The 26,116-nt window shown below is 37.4% G+C and overlaps 1 protein-coding gene across 5 annotated transcripts in view; it reads left to right on the top strand.

The window, feature by feature from the left end:
- The window catches only part of LOC139695305 (GRAM domain-containing protein 2B-like), a 568,636-nt gene extending 550,299 nt beyond the window's left edge, over positions 1-18,337 (top strand). For 4 of the 5 annotated variants that reach the window (XM_071594009.1, XM_071594010.1, XM_071594007.1 and 1 more), the window contains 7 exons: positions 3,590-3,834; positions 8,970-9,073; positions 9,522-9,731; positions 11,253-11,484; positions 13,638-13,875; positions 14,316-14,424; positions 15,301-18,337. In XM_071594009.1, coding sequence (XP_071450110.1) covers positions 3,590-3,834; positions 8,970-9,073; positions 9,522-9,731; positions 11,253-11,484; positions 13,638-13,875; positions 14,316-14,424; positions 15,301-15,483 — 1,321 coding nt within the window. In that variant the 3' untranslated portion in view covers positions 15,484-18,337. The remainder of the gene's footprint in view (positions 1-3,589; positions 3,835-8,969; positions 9,074-9,521; positions 9,732-11,252; positions 11,485-13,637; positions 13,876-14,315; positions 14,425-15,300) is intronic. The other variant, XM_071594008.1, reaches the window with a different exon arrangement.
- Positions 18,338-26,116: the final 7,779 nt, after the last annotated feature.

The following is a 26,116-nucleotide window of genomic DNA, read 5'->3' as shown; positions in this document are numbered from 1 at the left end:
TATTGGGCGATGAGCACCGCCATCCGCGTGGAGAGAGTACTCTTCGTAGCGTAATGACTGCATTTGACTGCTCCACGTAAGAGTGAAGTAACATTCACAGTCGATTCGACGATGATCCATGGAACCCATGTTAAACCTTACATATAATTAGGAGTGAATCGATTTTTCATTGTACTCCCTGACTAAGATTCTGACTTCCAAAGATTTAAAAATCTGTTGAAAACTACTATTGTAATTGTTTTTTAATATAAATAATTTAAAGTATTAAACAGCTGTATTCCGTTTAGTTTGTGCTAATATATGTTTATATGTTGGTTATTTAGTATCTACAAAATTACTGTAAATATTAACTTTCTTCGGACGTTTTTATAATGCCATGAGTCGACTCATTCTCCTTCGAAAGACGTATCTTGGAATAAATGAGCAAAACCATATTTCTTCGCTAACACTAATACCAAATTCATTTTTAATGAATGTCCGTTCACTTAATTTATATTTTCTTCGTTTTTATATTCGAAATTTTTTGTGTTTTTTTTAGGCTCAGCCTGGGCTGAGTCTTGCCTCGGTTTACATTTCAATGCGGCACCTTAGGGCAGACAATCAATGAACCACATATTGGTCAGATCGTGGAAATTTAAAAATTATTTATCATTTTGTAAACTAATATATTTCTTGTCCTTTTATTTATTCTGTAATTTTGTAACATTATATTTTCCTAATTAGGAAAATTGAAATAATATGGTACGTTTGTACCATATTATTTTAATTTTAATTTAATACCATGTACAGTATGTATATGTACATGGTAAAAGCAAAATTTTAAAGTTAGGGCCCATTTGTTTAATGTTAAACGAGTGAATAAAATTTTGTTAATATCAAGCAACCCAGCACCCCGAAAATGACAATGGGAACGTTTTAAAAATACTCAAAAACTATGATTTTATTTGGTAGACTCTAATCAATAAAAGTCGATCCAACTACTCAATTTGCCCAAGGAAAGATGTTTCCTTCCTTTCCACCCTAGTCCCAAGTGCATACCAGGATTCGGGCCTTACTGTGGGCGTGGGCCATACACAAGCAGGCCTCTCTAGCCTCTATGCAGGTTATTTTAAAATCCAATTGCATGAAAGCAAATCAATAATATCCATTAAATTTCACTTGCACTCATATTCTTTTTGTGTTCTGCTTCCATTTTGCCGCAGTAATGTCGAGCCCAACCCTTATTGCTCTTTCTAAATGGTTGGCGTCGGTGTACATGTCTTTCCGGCCTAGTTCGCCTGGTGGGAGACCCACTCGTCGGGTTCGCCACACTCTTCCAACGCGGTTCCCATCTAGCAACAAGGTTTTCCATGCTGGCGAGTGCTTAGGACACCAAAACTGGTTTGCTTTCCGAAAGTATAAGTTTTCATAAACTTCGTAATTGATGGTTTCCATGATGCTTTCCTATTATTCCTGAAGTTAATTAACTTTCCCAGCTTTTTAGATGCAAGTTCAGAAAATAATGAAGAAAATATCTTGGACAGAGAGGAAAAAAGTGACAACATTTTTAAAATGGTGGGCGCAGAGGGGCAGTTGCTAGGAGAGTTACTGCAAATGTAGAAAAATTGCGTGAAGGATATATTAGTAAGTACTGTGATTTAACATCATTAACAAGGCCGACAAGGCCGAAGTGATAATGTATGGTAAGATTGTCGGGTTCAAGTAAAGAAGTTAATATGCTTTTTGAGTAATATGAAGGAAGATTATGGGATGAAATGATGGGAGTGGGAAAAATACGATGAAATGATGGAGAAAGTAATATAGGAAAATCATGAAGTACATAGTTCTCGCAATTCGCAGAAGATATTATGTACATCGTTTAGGAACGTCCAAAACCTACATTTAATCGGTAGAATGCTTTGAATGAGTAAATCTTCACCAGAGTTACGAGTTAACATGGACACATTGTACTTCGTGAGGGTAATATATACTATATTCTTCTATGATGCGAATGACTAGCTGGTGTGTTTGTATGTTTTACCCGTATGTGACTAGCGGGTGACTACGGTGGACATTGAGGGCAACGCATGCCCTCAATGTCCACCGTAGGTGGTTGGCGGAATGGGAAAAGAAAGAAGAGGACCAATAAAGAATAAAGATAAGAAAAAATTCAAGGAGTGAAGACGAATTTTATGACGCGATAAATGCCCATTGGGGATTGGGAGCCAAGATAATGGTTTAGTGCCATACCAGCCTAAAGCATCGCTGAATTAACGTCAAATATTCTGTTTGTTGGTAGAAGAGAGCCCGAGTTTTACATTTATTTAATCAACTCCGTATCAGGTGGACTCCTGGGGAACTCCGTTAATTGGGTTCGATGTGCGCAGTTTCTAATTTAAGCATGTCTATCCTCGGCTTCAGAATGTTCTGAATTATCGTGCCCACTCCGAGGTCTCTGTTGCCAGAATTCATATGTCGTCAAATGGAGCAGTCTCATCTCGTTTCCATTTACCCCTTCTACGTGCCCGTTTTCGGTGAGAATTAGCCGTCACTCACGGCTCGGGACTTTCAACGAGGTGGGTTGAGGTCGCCGTGAATTGATTCGGGTCTCCTCCGGGGGAGTGAGGACCCACGGTGAGCGGTAGTCTTGTTTTTCTCCTCAGCGGTGAGCGGAGGTAAGCCCCGACACTGGAAGGCGGCTGGCTCTCCCTCTCCCCGTCGTTGTGACGATGGAAATACCATCATCGCCCGTCCCTAGGTATAGGGCCATTTCAAAAGTGTTTAATTATAGCCGTTTGCGTATCTTTATGCGACAGCTTACCTGGGAGCTGAACATGAGTCGATAATACTTCTGCAAAAACGTTGTTTTAATTGTTCCCAGGGGCAGATGTCGCTACGAGTTTTCTTTCCTTCGTTCTCAATTTCAATAAATACTTAAAGAGGCAACATTTTAAAAACCGTAGCTGTTAATTAGTTGTAAACAGAAAATTTCCGACACCAGTATTATCTCTCCGCGCTTCCACGAATGGGGATGTAATGTAAAAATTAATTATTTATTCCTTTCTCAAATAGCGGTCATAGCCTTTTTTCTTGCATCTTTCGGATTAATCACCATTTAGAAGAATCAAATTGATGTTCCGCGTACCGAGTTCGTATGCAAAAATCAAACACCATCAGCACGTCACACCTAGTAACCATTGCTAAATGATTGTTTATTTGTTTATAAATATTTGAATCTGGAAAACAGTAATTATGGATTCCACCCAGCATCCCTTAAAAAGAATTGACAAATGCTCTTTTTCGATAACTTTGCATATGATGGAAGGTTTAAAGTTTTTCTCTTGATCAATATAGGGACCAGCATGAGGTGGCATGGGTGTGTGCACCTAATGTCGTAGATTTTGGTGCTAATCCAAACCTGCTGAATGTTCTTGTTGTCATGTGTCGGTCAGTTCAACTCAACCGCTCAGGTTCCACGAGGAAGGTAGCACGTTTGAAATTTTCTCGTGAGATTTTCAGTGCATATTATTCTCAATTTTCTTTACTTTATCGTCCCCTGCCGGGCGATTCGAAGCGTGATATTGACCGTCTCTTTCGTACCTTTTAACAGGCAAGCGCTGAAGCAGCTGAGCACGAGCGCTCCCGCGATGACCCAGGCCAGCGTCCGATCCGGTCAAGCATCTTCGTCCTCCTCGTCGTCGGCGTCTGCAGCCGCCCACTGTGCCTCTACAGTCACGGTGTCCGCGGTTGAGGGAGCCGAGCCGGTCGTTCCGACGCCTGGCTCTAGCAAAGCGAGGCAGAAGAAGTTCCACAGGCACTTCAAGCAAGTTGCCCCGGAGGAAAGGGTGCTCAACTGTGAGTCGTCTGACATTTGTTTTTTTCCGCGACCACCAACTGCGGTGTGTCTCCATCCTTACACAGAAAAGCCTCTCTGATTGGCCCCAAGCGCGCGCGGTCCAAGTTTAATCCGTTGACATGTCTGGTGATGTTTTGTTAATAGTGACAAGATATTTATTTGATAGTTGTGTCCATCCAAAACCCACGTTAACCATGAGATTACCTTTAATAATAATAATGTCTGATGAAAGTGTGCCACTCAGGGGTCGATTCCTAAACACATATTTTGTTTATTTTTGGTCCAGTTCATCGCAATCGGTCCCGTCTGAAATAATTATTTTTTGAAACTTGGCTTCCGCACATTTTTATTCAATACTCGTTCACACCACCACTGAGTGAAAATGAGCCTACTGGCCCCTTTTCCCTAAATGTTGGTTTTAATTAAAAACCTATGATGGCATCGCATGGGTAGCTTTTCCAAACTGATCTGATGGTAATAGGAAAAGGATGTGTCTTAATTATGGCTTGTGTATTGGTAAACCATCCAGTACTCTACCTTATATTACTGAATACCCATTTTTAAGAGTGGTCCGCACAGTTTTTCCATTCCTTCATTTACATTAATGCCGCATCTGTAATGCAGTGTTAGTTCGTTGATGTGGAATCGCAAAAAACTTAAACTTTCGCGATGTAGTAATTTAATATTGACCAGAAACCTGTGGTCCATGATGTGCAGGGAACAGTCGTCCCCAGGCACCCCTGCTCAATAACGAGGATATTTCTCTTTTGTGGCCCTTCCGTGATTTGGACATACGACGAAGTGTGCAGTTCATTCTTTGTATATAAAAAATGATGAAAATTTACGGTAAATTATGGTGATATTCTAAAATAATAATGAATTATACGGGAATATTTCCTTGCTTCGCCAGATATCCTTGAGATATTTTCTCCCCTGGCACTATCTTTCCGTGATTATTTAGTTTCAGAGTTAGTAATGCTGTTTAACTGCTCACAACAACCTCGTATCTAAATGAAATCACCCTCGTGCGTTTGTTTTATTGTTCATTGTAATACATGCTAAATTTCGACGTAAAGGTGTGTAAAATTTAATTTAGCGAAAGTCTTTAAGAGAGTCTAATCAATTTTTTAAAGGGAGCCTGCAGAAATGTGTTGTCCTATGGTCAGATATCCACTTTTTTGCCATTTTGTTCAGTCCTTTCTGGTGTAACCGTGTAGAATTGAAAGTTGATGAATAATATATGCGTTGTCACATGAATATAAATGTACGATATTTAATATTTGGACGCCATGCTATTTTATCAAGATAAATATTCGCTTTTCATCTTCTAAATTGTATTATCATTGAAGCCAAAATTAATATTAAAAGATGTTTTTCGTGAATTGGCGGATGGATGTTGATCGTTTTATTTTTGAGCGCAAGTGTTTCGACAAAGAATCAAAATGGTTTAGCCTCGCATAGCCGTGACGTTGTTGTTACCGAATTACTTAATTATTATCAGTTATCCATTTCTTTCAACGAATGCAGTGTTTTCAGAATTGTAAAATCCAGAATACGTATATTCTCGCGCGAGTCTTTACTGTTGATTCCAGCCAATCGAATCAGGTTCAAAAGATTTGTAAATCGAAACATGTCTTACTCGCTTGCGTATGGGAAACTCATAGTGGAAGAGCTTAACTATCTGTAATGTTTGCACGTAGATTTGTAGTGGTAGATTATTACGTCAGAATATTTCTCGCGTAAGGATTGTTAGATTTTCCCGTGATCGATGGAGTGTATTCATTGCGTGTTTAATTCAGTGTCACCCGCGAGAAGTAAAAGTTAACGAATGAGGACGAAAAGTATCCATTGACTTTTATTTCATAGTTAAATTAACCCCGTTTGTCGTATGCGTACTGTTTTTAATCGGGAGTATTGACGAATGTTGGTTTTATAATTTCGGATGCCCGCGTCTTAGAAATCCGTCGCTGCATATTTCTTTCATGACTCCGCATAAGCAGAAGTTTTCAGCGGCATTGCAGTTGATTCGAAAATTTCTTGCCATTCTTTAGCGAACTTTTGCCATTTTTAATCGACTATTGTGAAGTGGAAACAGTGGCCCCCGCTAAGTCTTAACTTTGACGCCATTTGAACCATAAAAAAAAACATAACCGGCGCTTAATCAAGATATAATGTTAAATTTTGAAGTGACAAATATAAACGATTCAAATTAATTCTTTACATGTAATGATGTATGTGATGGGGCAAGTGTACTGGAAACAATTGAATTGAGGCAGTGAACTCCGAGGTGGAGCCACCCTTTTAAGATTATCATGGTAAGGCTGCGAGAATACTTTCTGCGAAAACTATTCACAAACGAGCATGATTGCATAAATATCACGCAAGTGAAATTTGGCAGTTGTTGATTGCATTCTTTGGCAAAACTTGTCAGGTGGTTTGTCAGTTGGCTCTCTTAGTTTAGGGAATTGCTCAGATAATTTAAACTCTTGCTCAGGACTTCTAATTTCTCTAGGGCAGCAGCCTCTGTGATTTTAAAAAGAGTGAATTGTATTATCAAACAATTAACTTTGCTGAAAACGTTTTGTGTTTTCATAACATGTTGAATAAGTTGTTGGTGTTGTAGAAATATTGTATTAAGTGATAAGTGGTAGTGGTTGCTAGTTGTAGTATTGTGCAGCTTTAAGACAAAAGCCTCCTCTGAATCTCATGTTGTTGTACATAACCCAGTGACGTCTACCTTACTTTATAAAAAATAACCTTTCGTTATTAACCATTTGAAAAAATTTTTCATTTGTTTTGTGATTAGATTCACTGAAAAAAATCCTACATGGCATACCACTAATTATCACTTTATTGATATTACTGGAAAAATCATGAAATTCAGGCAGTCAGCTGTATAATTAATAAGATATCAGATATTAATCGAAAATAGATATTTTCTCTTTCTGGTATCGAAAAACACATCTTATTACATTTGTAGTGTTCCCAACTTACATGATGTCTCATACCCTTGAAACATTTTATGCATGAATATTTTCATGTACTTGAAATGATTATTCATATTGTGTAAACAGTGATTTCATTAGTTATTTTGTTGATTTTATTGCATCATTTTCAAAAGTGTGCATGCTCTCACCTGTGGCATTCAGTGGCTTTCAGGCACTTCAGGCTGTATTAGTTGTAAGCAGTTCTGACAGGATATATTAGTGCCAGTTAGCCATTTTCCCCCGATATGACAAATGTTTTCACCTTTCTTCCATTTGTCAGCATGGAGGTGATGGTTTACAGACTTCTGAAAGTAACTGCCATCATTAGTTAAGAACTATTAATGATTTGGATACCCTGATCTTTCTGTAATAATAATTATCTTATCATTCATTCCTGATTCGTAGTATATATGAGGAAGGAATCTGGCTGAAAGACTTTGTGATTTCCGTGTTAGTTCCCATGCCGGAAAAGATAAAGGCTACATCACGTGAGGACTACAGAACAAGTTTAATATCCCACGCAGCTTAAGTGGTTCTCAGGATCATCAACAAAAGGATAGAGAGTAGGGCAAATGATTACTTAGGGGATGATCAGTTCGGGTTTAGGAAGGGGAGAGGTATGCGTGATGCCATTGCAGTAATGAGATTATTAATCGAGAGGAATATAGAACACAACCAGGAGGTATTTGCCTGTTTCGTAGATTTCGAAAAAGCGTTTGATAGGGTGAATTGGGAAAAACTAATGAGTATATTGCAGAAAATAGGAATAGATTGGAGGGAAAGGAGGCTAATCCGCAACCTGTCCATGTCTCAGACTGCTCAGGTGCGAGTGGGGAACGGGGAGTCAGGATGGGCAGTGTTAGGAAGGGGTGTGAGGCAGGGATGCCCATTATCACCGTTGCTGTTCAACCTGTATGCAGAGGAAATGATTAAAGAGGCATGGGAAGAACTGGAGGTAGGAATGAAAGTGGGCAGGGAATTCGTAAAATCAGTTAGGTTTGCTGATGACCAAGCTTTAGTTTGTCAGTCAGCCAAGGGGATGCAAGCATTGCTGAGTGAATTGGAAATTCAGTGCGACAGGTATGGGATGAGAATCAATATTAATAAAACAAAGGTTATGCGATTTTCTAGAAAGAAAAAGGCTAAGCTTAACATTAAAATAGGAGGGAAAAAACTAGAACAGGTAGAACAGTTTACGTATCTCGGTAGTCTTTTGGACCAAAACGGTCTAAGTAGTAGGGACGTAAGGAGAAGAATTGCGCTAGGCAAAGAGGCTTTCACAAGGAGGAGGGAGTTGATGACAGGGACTTTGAGTAAGGATGTTAAGAGAAGACTCGTAAAAACTTTGATATGGAGCGTAGCTGTGTTTCATGTGGAAACATGGTCATTGAAGCAGGAGGATTGACTTAGACTGGAGGCTTTTGAAATGTGGGTGTGGAGAAGAATGGAGAAGGTGAAATGGACAGAGAAGAAAACAAATGAGGAAATACTTGGTATGGTGGCCAAGAGAGGGGTTTGCTGGGAGCAATCCTATGGAGGCAGGAAAAGTGGATGAAGGGAGTGTTGACCGGCAGTGGGATGTTGAAGACTGTATTAGAGGGGAGAATGTTGGGCAAAAGAGGAAAGGGAAGGAACAGGATAGGGATGTTGGACTGGATGAAGGGAGGAAGAAAGTACTCGGAGATGAAGAGGGACCTGATATAGAGTAGGATGATGGATTTTGTGTTTTGTTAGGAGTAATAAAATGTTTGTTTGGTAGTTGTGTCCATCCAAAACCTACCTTAACCGATTACCTTAAAATACAAATTATTCATTCCTGGAAAATCATTTCATTTTATCTCAAAATATTATCTTGATGTTGGAGAACCCAATAGACCCTGAATACCCTGCATTACTAGTAATCTTTGGGCCAGATGTATCCTGTAGTTAGACTGGTCCAGTGAGACATTCCAGGCATTCTTTGGTTCACCTGTCCACCATTCTAAAACCTCCACATGTGATGATTTATGTTTCTTGCTGTTTCAAGTACTTAAAAATTTTATATCATTTATAGTAAATGTGTGCTCGTGTTTGTCTATGTATATGCACACACAAACATGCTACTATTAGCTCTTTCCCTCATTCTAAAAGGAATTATTTCTTTTCAGATTATTCCTGTGCTCTCATTGGTGATATACTTCTCCAAGGACATCTGTATATTACAAAAAACTATTTTGCTTTTTATTCTAATGTTTTTGGATATGTTACCAAGGTAAGCAATATGTTCCACTATGTTTAACATATCTGATACTCCATTTTTTATGGAATTGTCTTTATTTTTTCCCAAAATTTCAGCGATATGTCCTGTTTTATGACCTTTAATTCATTTCCCTATACTCAATAGCGAAATGTAATTCAATTTTGTGCAGCCAATGCCATTATTAATGTATAATTTAACTTATATTAATGACTGCATTGATTGTTATGTACAGATCGTCAATTTCCTCTTGATTTCAGGGGTTTAATATGTCTACTCAATATTTTTAATTGGAAACAGTGAATCACTCGGTATATTGATGTTTAAGAACAAAAAAAGGTCTTTTCATTCCAATTTCCTCTAAAGTTCCTTTTATAATAATAGAAATTTCTTTAGAAATTTTCTTTTACCAATACTTGGGTAGTCTAAATTCATCCCCAGCCTTTTTTTTCTTCTCCCACAGATTCTTATACCCACCGTATCCGTACTTAAAGTCACCAAGGAACGCACTGCGAAAATTATTCCAAATGCAGTGGGTGTTGCAACTGAGGAAGACAAGCACGTCTTTGGCTCCCTTCTCTCCAGGGATGCAACATACAAGTTGATGGTGCAAGTGTGGCGGAATGCTAGGGCCAGTGATGATATTCGAAAGGATTCTATCATCAAACCCCAGGTACTTAACAACGATGGTAATTTTGTTTATTCTCATTCCATGGTTCTGTTTCAAAAAGAAAAGTGTGTGCATTAAATGTTTATGAGTTAAGTTGGGTTGTAAAAGATTCAATGAGGTAAAAATAGATATGCTTTTGTATGCATATTCTTCAATGCAGTTGCTGGAGCATGGCCATGGTTTTTAATGCTAGACCAACATTTTCCAATTTGAATCGTTCAATATTAATATTTGTTTTATGATTCTACATTGTAAAGATAATACTACTAATTAAGTTCTAACTTGCCGTATTGATCTTGATCTTGTCATAAACTATGGTGTGATGAATTTCACTTGTTAATTAGGAAAAAAGACTTACAATTCATATTAAACAAGATCTCTATTAGCATTTAAATGCATATGAAGTGTGTGTGAATGCACATAATGTTTCATAATGTAATCAAATCATTACTTTTGTGGAAATTCTTAGTTTAAGTGATTTTAGTATGTTAATGCTGATTAACATTCATTAGTTTCAAAACTTGATGTAATTGAGGCCTGAAAAGCATAGATGCTCTTTGGAATTTTGAAATGAATTCCCCCGATTGATAGGCACATAGTGGCATTTAATTCCATTCATGGTAAAACTGTAAAAAGTGGAGATCAGTTTACAGTTGTAAAGGCCAACTTGAAAATGATGAAAGGCTTTAACAGTTGGTTAGTGTAAATTGTGGACCTCTCAAAGCTCTTTTTTTTTAGCCCCAGGTATCCATTTAAGCTGTGATTTCGTTGCTTTAAGGTTACAATTTATTATTATGTCTTACTCTTGTGAAACAACAAGCATTTTTATCTATTCCTAATTTTAACAAGTATCATATCTGCCAAATTGTCTGTCTAACATGAAACATACTATTATTAATGATAATGTATAGCCTAATGCCAATAAGAGAGTAAGAATCATGTAAATAATTGCTTTTGCTTCTCACAATAATTATTATGTTAGCAGGATAAGATTGCTTCATTTTTCAAGAATGTTTCCATCCCATCAGATAGCCTTACTCACTGATGTAGGTGTTGATACATGTACAAATTTCAGTTAATACTAATGTTTTTGTAACAGGGTCCATACAATAACCTTCAGATATACATTTTGTAGGAGACTAACTAAAAGAATTAATACTCAAGGTTTATACCAAATTTATTTGTAGACTTTTATTAATCAAGTTAATTAAAATGTTTTCCAATGGTATATGTCACAATACCTTAAAATTATCATGAATAAAAACATTAAGTTGTGTCTTAGTTTTTGATTACCAGTGTCATCATCCAAGTCTACAAATAACAGTGTAGTAAAGAAAAAATATGGTAAAATGTAGATCAAGTTCTTCGTATGATGCTGAGAATAATGTTAATGGAATGTAAAAGAAATATAATTTGATGTGGTTACTGAGATAATTTGTGTGGTAACCAATCTTGGGTGCAAGGAAAATGTGTTAAATTTGGATGTGCGAGTTCAAGGCGATGATGCCTTTTGTGTCGCTCCAGGTGGTGAAGGATGAGGTGGACTCTGGGAGCAATGACGGGAATCTCAACGATGAGGAGGATGAAGAGGAGGAGGAGGACGAGGAAGAGGATGAGGAGGAAGAAGATTCTAGTGGCTCAGACCTGGCAGTCTCCCATCTCACATGTCCCTCATCTACCTCACCCCTGCCCATCGCACCCACCACACTGAGGCACATTCCAGCCAAAGATGTTGCAGTCGGTCTTGCTGGCGAAGGTGAGCTCACCAGCAAAACCTATTATGAATTCCCACCTAGCGAGGAAATCTTGTGATTAACCAAAGAGGTTCTATTGAAATGTGATTCAAACCCATTTTAAATTAACCGTATTTTCCCATAGATAACGTGCACGTTATCTATACAAAAATATTCTGATAATTGAAATAATGATGATGCACGTTATGTGGTGGAAATTGAAAAAATCAAAACATAGACATTTTTACCCACATTATATATAATTTTTACACACATATATATGTGTAAATACAGATGCGCAGCATCTATACACGTTCAAGATAACTATGAATCTACATCTACATCTACATAATACCCCGCAAGCCGCCGCAAGGGCGTGTGGCGGGGGGTGTTAGGTCACCAACCGTAAAAAAGAAAAATACCACATGCAAAAAAAACAACACGGAAAATTACACCCACAGCAGCGCACACACTCATGCAAAAATCCCTTCATCCAATACTCATGCAAACACATATACCGCAAAACAACTAAAAAACTGCACCCCATGATGCAGCACGAAAAACATTCTACAACACGGAAGCCAGGACACAACAAGCAAGAAATTGAAACATCACTACCACATGAAAATGCACCACGAAACACTCTACCCCCAAAGAGTCTCTAATTGGCAGGGAATGCGACCCAACGTTGCAGGTAGCAGGAATTTGCCCCCGCGGAGAGGGACGAGGGATTGAAAGGGAAACTTAAAAACAGATGAACAGAACATGAATGAGGTCATTCGGAAAGAATGGGTTATTATAGCAAAACACATAAGGTTAGTGGAAGAGCATGCATTTAAATAGAACTAATTATTTTTTAGACGCTGAGGGTGGCAAGTGGAATTTTTGCTATCTATAACCCTGCAGTTGCTATCCCGTATTGTCCGTGGGAAGAAGGAGTCCTTGAGTCGGCTAGTTCTGGCATCTATTTCCCGAATTTTATATGCATGATCCAAGCGACTAATGTATGTAGGAGTACGAATAATTTGCGAGACCTCGGTGCTGAAACATGCGGATCTAAATTTATTTAATAATTTCAATCTTGCATTGAATCGTCTCTCAGCCAATGATTCCCACCCCAAATCCATGAGCATTTCGGTGACGCTTTGCGTTTTATCGTAGGAATTTTTTACAAAACGGGCTGCCCGGCGTTGAACCTTCTCAATTTCCCGAATGAGACCTTTTTCACTCGGATCCCACACGCTGCATGCGTATTCTAAATGAGGCCTTACAAGAGCGTGGTAACAACGTTCCTTGACCTTCGAGTCACTTTTGCCGACAATGCGTCTAATGAATCCCAATTTTTTATATGCTTGACCGCAGACTTTACGTATGTGAGTCCCCCAAGTTAAGTCTTTTGTGAATGTGACACCTAGGTATTTCACCGTATCAACTACTGCTAGGTCACCTCCAGCTAATTTGTAAGCAAATCCCGTTGATCTTTTAAAGAAATTAACCACTGAACATTTATTATAATTTAGAGTCAATCCCCAGTTAGAACACCATTTAGTAATGCAATCTAAATCCTGCTCTAGAATAAAACGATCCTCATCCCCAGATATCTCCCGATAGATCACCGTGTCATCCGCGAACATCCTAATTTTACTTTTCACTTCGCGGTTCAAATAAATGAATTGAATTGAATCCCTCAGCACGCGGTATCTATACAAATTCATGATAAGTACAAAGTTCTGGGTGCACATTATCGATAGGAAAATGCAGTAATTTGACAAAAAAACATTCAGTAATCTCGGAGGTAAAATATTTCACAGAGGAATATCATGCTAAAAATTTTCCGTCTCGGAATGAGTTGCTTTTCTTATTTTGAGTTTCTTTTTTGATGGAGTCCTTTTTCTCCTGAATTGCTGGGTTTGTGTGTTTTTTTTTAAATGAAAGCTTCCTATAAGTAAATTAAAAAAATAATACAAGCCTATGACATTCGTGTACATCAATAACTGTTGAATTGTTGTCACCAAATTTCATGCATAAATGATGTATAACATTTTTGTCACATTTTACTCAAATAGTTGTGGTGTATTTCCCTCTACTCAAATTGTTTTTTGTTAAGAGATAGGTGAAATTTGTTAGAGTTAAAACTGGTAATTTAACCCTAATGCGCCCACCCTTTCCCCTGCAGGTTGTACAGTAGCAAAGGTGAATGGGGCTGCTAGATTGATCAGCCCAGCCAAAACGGGTCAAAGTGCTGTGAAAGACAGAGGGGAGTCATCGTGGTTGTCAATAGCATCGAGGCCATCTGTCATCCTGCTCATATCCACTGCTCTCCTTTCCCTCCTCTTCCTTTCAGCTGCATTCCTACTCTATCGTATCAGCCTTATACAGAACCAGTTCATCGAAAACCCATTGCTCCATGGGAGGTGAGTAAATTTTGAAACAATGTCTGTGCCTTTTTGCATTGGCTCTGGGGAGATGGTCATTACCTAACCCTCATTGTGTCTCTGAAGTATATGAGAACTTCGGAAGCTGTCAAACCTGACTTTTTAACTGGGTGAGGCAGCTGACCTCATTTAATTTCAAGATTATTACATGAAGATTTGTCATACTTATTATTGGTTGCAAATTTATTATTATAAATTCACATAAAATTTCCAAAAAAACTGTGACCCATTGTGGTAGTAAGATAATAGCCTAAGGATAATTGTTTTCTGGGTTTTGTTGTTCATTGTGTGTTTCTCTGCTATCTGACCAACACATCATTTAATTTAGCTGTCCCTGATGGCAGTCGATTGGGGTTGTAATTAAAAATATGTAATCACAGTTACCATATTTTTTCACTGGGTTTCTTTTTCCATTCCAGCAGTGACGATGTATATCAAGAAATTTTGAAGTGGCAAAACCAGTTACATTCCAAATCAGCAAATGAAGTCCAAGAATTTTTGAACACTAATTTGGATCAAATAGCCAAAGTAAGTTTCTTAACTTTTTCATCATTTTAGAAATAATTTTACTGAAAGTAAGATGTGTCACAAATTGAATTCAAGCTCTGTAAATGCCTACCTCATTTGGTGATATTTTTTACCTAAAAACCATTGCAAAATATTGAGTTTTAGCTCACATGCTATTAAATATTTTCAAGTAAAAAAGGGATATCATTTATTCCGAGTTGTGTCATGTTTAAAACCTTATTTTTTTTATTGATGTTTTTAAGTAAAGAATAGTATATACTTAAAGTTTATGGTAGTAAACCCTGGACATTCATAAATGCTGCATTCTCAATATTTTTTTGCTAATGACATCCATGGATGTTTAGCCCTATAAATTCCTATAATGGGAAAAGGTGGCAGCTGAAATGGCAAACTCCATGTCTTTTGATATTATTAAAACAGCGCACATTGCACAAGTTGGAAGATTGTATTTACAGACTTATTATTCCTAACATATTTCTAATAGAATGAAAAAATAGGCAGAAAAAATCAAAGTTATATTTAGTTCTTGTCTAAAGTTAGCTGTTATACTGGTTGGTAGAAATCTGCCATGAGCTGAGGAGATAGATTGTGGAAAATTGTAGAGATGAGTGAGGCGGATCCGATTAATTTGGGAAGTAAGGCTTTTTTTGCAAATAGTGAAGAGAGAAGAGTGGGAAAAGAACACACTATGGTTAAGGACTTTTTATGTAAGAAGAGCATCCTTTTGTTCATTCCTAAAAACTTCATTGTTTATCTGGTGCCAAAAAAAGAGCTGGAAGAAACTCTAGGGCCAAGCAGATCTTTTGAAAGGTGTGATGATGGGGGTCCATTGGTTATAATGCATTCCCCTCAATCCTCCTCCTATCTTCCTAATAGGTGAGGCAGTCTTTGGAGGCCCTTGCCCTGCTAATCGTGCCCGATGAGGGTGACCTTGAGGATCAGCATATGCAAGGGGGAAGCAGTCGTTTAGGGGTGCGGCATCAGAGGAGGCCAAACCAAGGCTGGCCAGGGGGATCTGCCACCTCGGGTAGTTCAGAAGCTCAAGACGGACCAAGTTAACACAAGCTCCTTCTAATGGGGGCTATCCGTCCCACCAAAGTTTTTTCCCCGGCGCCATCAACCATCATCCAGTCATAATTCTCTCCTTTGCTTGTCAGTTGCTTGAGGAGCCAGTGTGTTGCAGAGAAAATTAAACCCTCATGCACTGAGACAGCGAGGGAAGAACTGTTCATCTCTGGCATTCCCAGCAGCAGTGTGAGGATATGTTGCGAGGATATGATGCCAGTTTTCAAAACTTGAACTATGCTAGGTGAATGGTATTTCAATGCTCCATGTTTAAATTATCTGAGAAAAAGCAAGATGACTTCTCCTCCAACTCTTTTTAAGTAATTAAAGCATTAGGTTGCTTGAGTGAATAGTACAAAGAAATGACAAATGAAAAGTGCTCTGGGAGATGTCTTTAATTATGGTAGGGCCTTTGGTTTTTTAAGGCCCGCTTTAAATTGTTGCTTTTTTCCATCAAGAGCAAATGCTGAGCAAAGTGTTGGGTGATCCGGAAGGGGCATATGTTTTTTCTCAATACAGAGTAGTTGTATGGTCATCTGAGGTTTGGAAGGTGAAATAACGCTTAATTTACCTTGGAGGTGATTTAGAGCATTGTTTTAATGAGTCTGTGATAAACAGGGTTTGATGCTTGGCTGGTCCTATCAGAATGATGGAAGTATGGAGGTACAAAATGTGCCTGCAGAGAAGGGAAAACACAGTAAGCCAATTTTCAGGAATAGTGGGGTTGTGCTGTATATCATTAATGGAATTTTTTTCCTTTCAAAGTCCTCAGATTTAAAAAAGAAATCCCTGACCAAAAATGAAAGCAAATTATCTGGTCATCATTCATTATCCTCATGTTGTTCTCAAACAAAATTGATGAACTTTTTGATATGTCAAGCTTAATGCTAAATGCTTTCAAAGTTACTTTCATAATATTGACAAGTTGACATGTATAGGATTCTCTTCTACATCATTCTCCTGTGATAATTTTAAGGGGTAGCATCAATAAAGTGATCACCTGGTTAATAAATTATTACTTCGTTAGTAATTAACAGGAAAATCAATATTATTTAGTCTGGCTGTGAATAAATCATTGTATTTAATTTGGTAATTCAACGTTGGTTTTCAATAGAAAAGCTTAAATTTCCAGTAGAATTTAAGTATCTTATTTATATTGTTATGCATATTGTAGTTCTCAGATCTAGGAACAATCTTTATTCATTCAATTGGTAATAACTTTTAATTCCTCTTGATAAGTCATTCACTTATGTAATATATATTTCCTTAAACTCTTATCATGCGGGTTTACCAGTAAAGAAAGGATAAGAAGTATTCTAATGCATTATATTTAAGATTAACAAATTGGAACTGGTCAAATGATAGTTTAGATATCATTATTTTTTGAACTTTCTCTAATGAAAACAACACTCAATTTTCTGCTCAGATAAAAATTAGTAAAATTAAGTTGCTGGGGCAGTATTCTACTTTAGAAGATTTTCCTAAAGTACTATTGCCAAGGAAACTACCCTCTTTATCTTATATCAAAAAGAAGAGAATGATTATTCGTCAGTTACTTCGGTATTGGTTTTAATGAGAGTGCTTAGAAAAGTAATTGAAGCCTGTGGCATGAGATACTCCTCAGGCATTTATAAGAAAAAAACAGAGTCAGCTAACAATAACCAAATATCATTGAATGTGAAGAAAGTCTTTTCTTGAGTCATATCAATTAAACTTTGTGTAATGTTGTAATTTATTAAATTCTCGGATTTATATTTAGTTGTTACCAAGCTGTAGACATAGTCTATTGTGGTGGTGATTTGAAGTATTGCATTAGCTCACTTAAAGTGAGTAAGAAATGTTGCAAAGAGAGAAGTGGTATTTTTGAGTTTTGGTTTGAAACATTCTTAAAGGTTTAAACAACTGTGTTTTGTGAATAGTCCTTCGGGTTGTGCAAAGTAAAACGATGTGGAGATTATGTAATGATTCGTATTCGTTTAATCTTCCACAGTTTATTGTTCCTTAGTTCATTGCCATGCACATTGATAATGGTTACCATTGGAAACCATGTTATTTATTCTTGGCAGCGAACACTTTTGTCGTTTTCATAAGTATGGGTGATTTTGTGTTTTAGAAGCTATCAGGTAAAAGTTCAATGGTGGATACTTGGTTTAATGAATTCAGAAGGTATCAACGAAAAGTAATATTGCATTTATCCAGTCATTTTTAGTGTGTGTTGTATTTTTTCTTAGTTTTTCACCTATTAGAAGGGAATTGTTGGTACAATTTATGTTGAAATCAATGAGCATACGTGAGTTGCGTGGGTAAATATTTTATTTTGAGTTTCTCTGAAAGTAACACAGTGTTGAATGTAAAAAGCAGCATTATTGAAAGTGATTTTTAATAAAAAGCAGCAATTGTTTTGCAGAATGTGCAAAGCTATTCTTGTAATGTCTGTTAAATAGGGAACTTTCATCCTCAAACCCTATCATTACATCCATAAAAATGTGCCAAACTATTTTCAGCTACAGTTTGTTTTTAATTTCAAATAATGCATTGCTGCCTGAACCAAGCATCATATTTGTTCTAGTTGTGATGTGATTTAATAAATCTCTCAAGCTTCTTGCCCTAGTGAAAATTATTTACCATATAGTCCTATTGATTAGGATAATTCTTGAACAAATAAGTATTTGAATATTTTGTTTTATGTAAATAATTTATATGTTAAAATGTTACATGCCTGAAGTAGCTTGAGAATAAACTTGTATTATAGTCCATATTGGATTGCACCAAGGTTCATTAAGTGAAAATTGTAAGCTAAATTGTAAAAAAGGCAAACACAAATGCAAAATATACTTATGAAAAATAATTTTCTTTTATTAACATTCATTTAGCATCCTTTGTCATTTACATTACTTCCTTTTAATGAATTACTTTGTCTTACTAACCCTAAATTCTGTGTGTAGGAGCTGACTCCAACAATTCTCTCTGCAGCATCTCACAATTACCATTACAATTTGCAGCCTACCAATTGTGTTAATGTCCAGGAAAAACTGTCTACTTCCTGACCCAAAGATTCCTAATTCTGAATTTGGAATTAATGCATGGTCTCTCCCAAATATGAGTAGAATAAATCCAGGGAAAAAATGACTGCGGTTCGAAGTATGAATTACTAAAATTCTTGAAAATAGCACTCTTGTGCATATAGATGCACTAATTTCAGTGCCTCTGCATCTCACGGTACGCTTTCTGGAATGCATTGACGCTCTGGTATCAATTCCTCTTCGATGTTATCCAGCATTCCAAAATGGTTGCTTTCAAGCTCCTTTTTATTCTTGCAAACAAAAAGAAGTCCAGCAGTGTCACATTGTGTCAGTGGTTTTCATGGTGTCATGGAGGTTGGCAAAAGACAACTTTTATTTGGGATAGACCCTGTATTATGCAGACTAGTAATTTTTTGAGATATTACATGTCAAATTAATGGGATCATGGTAGTCTGGGAGTTGGACTACTGACTGAAGGACCCCTGTGTGATTCCCGGGAACATCTCTCTGGGCTCTCTCAGTCCCACCCAAGCTATGTGATTTTTGGGTATCAGATCTTCCTGGGAGACCATAACCGGAACAGGGAAAGGATCTGGCCCCATACCATGATGTGGGAATTTTATGCACCATTGGGTTTAGCACTGGGTGACCTCTACGATCACCTACCACAACCTTTGGGTTGATAACCATGTTAATGATTTCTTTATGTCAAGTTTATGCCTGTCAGGTTCTTAGGAAAAAAAGGAAGCATCTGTAAAAGAGTCTCCAATGTTTTTGAAGGACATGAAAGCTTATTCCTGGGAATGTCTTATGTCCTACAGTAGGGAGGGAACTCAAATATACTACCTAGTCCAAAGTCTATTGAAAACCCTAATATCAGAGTATTTGCTCTGATTTTGGGGCTTTCAATGGACTTTGCTCTAGATTTTCAATGACCATGATCATAGTTATCTTGCCATGCCAGAACTATGCTGAATGAAAATCAGATCACTTAGGTATTTAAGTACAATTCAGATTAGATGAGCCCTGGTAGCCAAAAGAGCACATCAAGGATTGGAAGGGATCCAATGTGTCACTCTACCCTTGATGATATATACACATACATACTTGTAGATCATAATTCCGCCAAAGACTGTCAAAATAACTGCAGATTATACATAATATCGTTTGTCAAGATTCTCTCACCTCAGCAATTGACAAGAAGGTAAATATCATTTAAAGCTAATCTCTAAGAGTGTATTACATCCATGTCAGGATATGTTTAAGCGTAGTTCCTTCCCAAACACCTATTGTATCAGTAATTCCAAAAAAGCAAGTGTAAATCTGATTAAATGCTTAGAAGTTACCCTTTCGCTCAACCTCTCCTGGGTGAAATATATATCCCCTATCCACTTTTCCCTAGTTGACGTTGGTTGCTGTTGAGTGGCAATGGGATTGGCTGGCTCAATGTGGTCTTGGTACAGATGGCACATGCTAAGGTAAACCCTCAGTTCATTACCTCCCAACTTTCCTCCTTGCCTTACTGTCTCTTTTCCACTCCTCGACACATTGACTCTGACACCCCACAATATACCATACCACACCATTGGTCTTCATCATTTCCCTTTGAAAAGAATGGAATACTTACAGGAAGAGCTGACCTCTCCTGGGTGAAACATTTGCAGATAACATGGGAGCAAGCAAGCAAAACATTGGGATTTATTAAAGGAGTATTAGGGAAATTTAATAAAAAGGTTGCTAGTATATTGGATCCTCATGAATTTATATTGATTGCCAAATTAGATCAAGTACAGTGTAGAGGAGTTAGATTTTTTTAAACTTTGTTGTGATAAATTTAATAGCATATCTAGATTATTAGAAGAACTAGGTTAGGATACACTCATGGAGCAAGGGTTATATTACAGATTAAATGTATTGCGTAAAGTTTAAGGATATCTCTTCAGGGATGGTTTTGAAAGTGTATCATTAGCCCTATCGCACTATGGTGGGAGAGATCATTTAAATTAATTTATATTCAGTTTGATAGATTTAAGATGTCATTTTCCAATGAACGATATGGCAATATGGTATCAGAATAACACTATCCGACCACATTAAGGGGAAAAGGATTTTTCTTTTTAATTCTAAGTAACGTAGTATGTTGTCTTTTACTCATCTAACTATAGAAACTATTCATTATCACTTATGATTACAAGATATCTAGGGCGAATGCCAAGAAGGAACTTTGGGAAGCTCTAAGTGAATTCAAAAGGAAAAGATTAGCAGGGAATTTGAAAGAGAATCGGAAAGCATTTTGGTTGTACAAGAGTCATACTTGCACTATGCTGTCGCACAGGTACTAGTCATGCCTGTACTTGTATGTCAGAGAGATTCAAGGAAATAAGCCTACAGTTAATTCACTCAAAATCGATAAAGGTGAAAGAATAACCAGATGTTTGGAAAAGGCCAACTAATTAAACTCCCTCTTTGAAAGCATCTTCATCAATATCTCACCGAATGTCTCAGATGACTTATCAAATCGTACCAGCCAACCGATGCCCAAAATTGAAATCTCATACAAAGGAATAGAATGTTTGCTGAAAAATATTAAGCCTAGTAAATCCTCCAGGCCTGATCAAATATCTGCTCGCATATTGAAAGAACTAGTGTCGGAAATTACACCATATCTAGAAACCAAAATTAAGAAATTGCCAGTAGATTACAAGGGTCCCATTGATTGGAAAGCGGCTGATTTAAGACATATCTAAAAACAGAGACAATGAGGAACCAAGCAATTACAGATCCATTTCTCTCACATCCATATTATGCAAGGTCATCAATATTGGCATTAATACTCTGAGATCCACCTAAAAGGTGTGTGGCAGTGGGTGCAAGCACCAGGTGGGAAGGGTGAGTGATAAGGGAGGAGGTCATAGAACTTATAGTTGTGTACACCCATCGTGAGACACCTTGATAGAAGTTATGTATTGATGAAAAATCAGCACAGTTTCCAAAATATAAAATCCTGTGAGACACAATTTGCAGTTTTAGTTCATAATATCCTTAGTTCGCGAGAGAGCAATGTTCCAGTGCACATGGTTTTTCTAGATTTATTATGAGGGCAATTCGAAAAGTAAGGTCTCCTATTTTTTTTCATGAAAAATCAAATTTATTCTCAACTTTGCGTACATCGTTGGTAAGGTTGAGCATTTAGCTATTTCGGGCGGGAGAAAGATATGACGCCAATATTAGAAAGCTGCTTACAAGGATGCAAAAAGTGATTGATCGTCAAGGCAACTGTGTAGAAAAATAGCTAAATGCTCAGCCTTTCCTACGATGTACACAAAGTTGAGAATAAATTTGATTTTTCATGAAAAAAAATAGGTGACCTTACTTTTCGAATCACCCTCGTACATTATATTAACCTAATCACAAAGCTAGAAACCTATGGCATAGATAAAAATATCTTGGGCTGGATGAAAGACTTTTTGATTAGGTACAAAGAGTGTTCATTGATGGAGTAAGCTTTAATACAATATAAATCACTTAGTCAGGTGTTCCTCAGGGTAACAAAAAGCGTTGGTGAATACATGGTTTATTCAAGGATTGAAATAAGCATAGGCGCAATCTTCTTGATGCTATTAGATTGGAGGATGAAATGGGATTTAGAAATTTTGTTCATTTGAGTCCAGTCGATGATTTTGAATGCATTCTGGAAATGGTTGGACCACATATTTTGAAAAAGGAGACGAATTTTAGGGTGGCAGTTTCTGTCGCCAGCTGGCTTGCAGTCACTCTCCATTTCATCACAAGTGTTGACTCATATACAAGCCTCATGTATACTTTCAAAATTTCCAAACAGGTATTATCCAAGTTTGTTCCTGAAGTTTGCACAGCCATCACCATTGCATTGACAAAGTATATAAAGGTAACTTTTTTCTTGTATTGAGAAGGCACAAATTTAATAATAGCTCAATTTGCATTTCAGAAGGAAATATTACTTTTTCTTTGTAATCTTTTACTCTCAATTTACCTTTTATAAAAAATATTATTTTTAGAAATATAAAAATTGGAAATTTAAAACTAAGTTTACATTGGCATGCGATTTTTCACGTAGGAGGACAATGAATTTGTGCCATAGTGGAGTGTGCCATCACTCATACTCAGTGAAGGAACCTGCACTAATAATAGGGCCACCAGAGTAGGATGCGGTGGAGTGAGAAGGGGTAGTGGGCAATGAATCAAAAATAATCTGAGTTATATTCTGTTTTGCCAGATTAACTTTATATTGTTGTCTGTTGTTGGTTCGTTAAGAATCACTTACAGCAAACATTGAATGAATACCACTTTTTGCAACTGCGTCAGTCAAAGATTTCATGTGTTGCAAAGCCTCAACGCTGATATCATGAGTGTTGCATACTTTCTTGTGCATGAGTGGTAGAAAAATCGGACTCTATGGTATGCTGTCCGCACTTTCCACTGCTCAATTAACTGTAAAGTGGAATCTGTTGCCCATATTATCACTGATATCAACATAAAAGCAACAAAAAAAAAATAATTGGAAAAGTACAAAAATGGTTGAAAGGTTCTCTCCGTTTGAGATTCATGTACCCACCGACTTAATGTTGTGTGTTGTTTACTCAACTCAATGTGGGTAAAGAATCCCACTTCGGATGGGATTCAAAAAATACTAAAACGCGTCATAAAAGATGCAAGATTCATTGTTGTAGAGCATCCCAAATGCTAGAAATGAATCCCAGATGCAGCTCTCGCGACAAAATTCCAAACGAAGAATCCCAGTGCGTACTAGCCTTAAAGAACAGCATCAACCATTAAAACCACTTCTCATGCAAAAAAGTCACTAAACTAGTGTATTGCAGATATTTCAATATGATATATTGTGGCAGGAAATAGCATACTTTCTCTATTAAGTTTGAGCACCAAAATGGCTTTTGGCCCCCCCTACCCAGATGAATTTCACACTCCATCTGGCTTAGTACTGTCTGAACTCCAACATCACCTCCCAGTGTACAAAGCGAGCAGTAACTACGGCTGTATGAATGTAATGGGAAGAGTCAACCCCAGCCATTCTCTTATAAATGGGCAAAGGATGGGTGAGGGAAATTAGAGAAGATATAAGCAGTAAATCAATAAAAATTATAAAAATAAATATATTATTATTAGGTAATCTATCGGTTAAGGTAGGTTTGTGGATGGACACAGCTACTAAATATATATTTTGTATATATATATACAAAATATCAAATAAATAACTGAAAATAAAACCAATAATAAATATAACAAAAAACTAAAAATATTGAAATAATTAGATACTGCAAACAGTTGGAACAATGAAATGGAAGACTGCGAATAAATAAAGAACTATCTAGCTTGGATATACTATACAGCATTGATCCCTGCTAGTCTCAAGCACTCAAATGCACGTAATAAAATAAAAATGAGAATAATAATAAATGAAAATTAATCACGCACTCTCTAGCTTGGATGTACTAAGCAGCATTGATCCTTGCTAGTCCCATGCACTCACACTCTATCAGGCCTTACAAGAGGTTTCCCTCTGCATCAGGGGCCCACCAATCACACGTAGTGAAATAAAATTAAAAATTATAATAAATGAAAGATAATCACACACCCTCTAGCTCAGATGTTCTATATGGCATTGATCCTTGCTAGTCTCAAGCACTCACATCTCTATCAGGGCTTACAAGAGGTTTCCCTCTGTGCCAGTGGCCCGCCAATCACTCACTTGCTTGGGTATGCGAAGATGCCTTAACCCTTGCAAAACTCACTCACTCACTCACAGGTCTACCGTGGAATCTCTTCCGATGTTAGTATTGTGACTCGCACTTTGTGGAAGGGTAAGAGGAGTGCCCAGAAGAAATTTCCCTCACTTATCCTTTGCCCATTTATAAGAGTATGGCTGGGGTTGACTCTTCCCATTATATATCACCTACCAAGCTGACCATTGGATTGATAAATGTGTTCATGGTTTATAGTGTATAATAATAGCCGGAATACCTGGATTATATTATATTTATTGTACAAGTTCTTACTGAATCTAATGAACTTAAGTTATTTGCATTTACATTTTGCTCATTGTTCTTTATGTGGTCATTCAAATTATACTCCATTGCAAATTAAAGAATAATTAAATAATCCTCTTCCATGGACAACAGTCCAGCCATGGTGGATGGGCTTGGGATGGGTGGGTGGTCTGTTCCAATGACCCCAAGAGCTGTGTTGGTGGGAGCAATGATATTTGCTTCTGGTAGGGTCACCTATCTCTGTACTGTAATCTTAAAAATGCCTTGCAAGCAAAACTTATGGCAGCAGGACAGAAGATGCCGAAGATGAAGACCAAATTAGTTAGAATAGGAACTTGGAAAAGTTAGGACAATGTTGAGGACAGGAAAATTGGAGAATATAAAGCAAGAGATGGAAAAAGGAAATATAGGGAATAGATCGGAGGGACAGAAAGCTAATCTGCAACCTGTACATGTCTCAGACTACTCAGGTGCGAGAGTCCAGATGGGCAGTATTAGGAAGAGGTGTAAGGCCGGGTTGTCCATTATCACTGTTGTTGTTCAAAGCATATGCGAAGGAAATGATTAAAGAGGCATGGGAAGAACTGGAGGTAAGAATGAAAGTGGGTGGGGAATTCGTAAAATCAGTTAGGTTCGCTGATGACCAAGCTTTAGTTTGTCGGTCAGCCAAGGGGTTGCAAGCATTGCTGAGTGGATTGGAAATACAGTGCGACAGGTATGGGATGAGAATCAATATTAATAAAATAAAGGTTATGTGATTTCCCAGAGAGAAAAAGGCTATGCTGAACATTAAAATAGGAGGGCAAAAACTAGAGCAGGTAGAACAGTTTACGTATCTTGGAAGTGCTTTGGACAAACATGGACAAAGTAGGAGGGACTTAAGGAGAACAATTGCCCTAGGCAAAGTGGCTTTCACAAGGAGGGAGTTGATGGTATGGACGTTGAGTAAGGATGTTAAGAGAAGACTCATAAAAACTTTGATATGGAGCGTAGCTATGTTTGATGCGGAAACGTGGTCAAGGTATGTCACGGAAACGTGGTAGCTAAAGCAGGAGGATAGATGTAGACAGTAGGCCTTTGAAATGTGGGTGTGGAGAAGAATTGTGAAGGTGAAATGGACCAAAAGGAAAACAAATTAGGATGTACTAGGTATGGTGGGCGATGAGAGGGGTTTGTTGGAAAAATCCTAAGGAGGCAAGAAAAATGATTGAAAGGCATATTGATCGGCAGTGGGTTGCTAAAGACTGTAATAGAGGGGATAATTCTAGGCAAATGAGGAAAGGGCAGGAATAGGAAGGGAATGTTTGCTGGAATGAAGGGAGGAAAGAAGTACACTGAGATGAAGAGGAACTTGTTGTATAGTGGGATGTTGGTTTGTGTTTTGTTAAGAGAAGCAAAATATTTGTTTGGTACTGGTGTCCGTAGAAAACTTACCTTAACCGGTAGGTTGTGTAATAAAAAAATTAATAATCCATACACATGTATTTAAATGAAAAGTAAGAGCTGTTGTGAGTTCTTCTATATCATCTTTCATCCTTCGACTAACTTGAACCATAATTT

Source organism: Hetaerina americana, unplaced genomic scaffold (genome assembly GCF_022747635.1).
Source record: "Hetaerina americana unplaced genomic scaffold, ioHetAmer1.1.p SCAF_6, whole genome shotgun sequence".
In the NCBI taxonomy this organism is placed as follows: Eukaryota; Metazoa; Arthropoda; class Insecta; order Odonata; family Calopterygidae; genus Hetaerina; species Hetaerina americana.
This window is presented reverse-complemented; position numbering and strand designations above follow the sequence as displayed.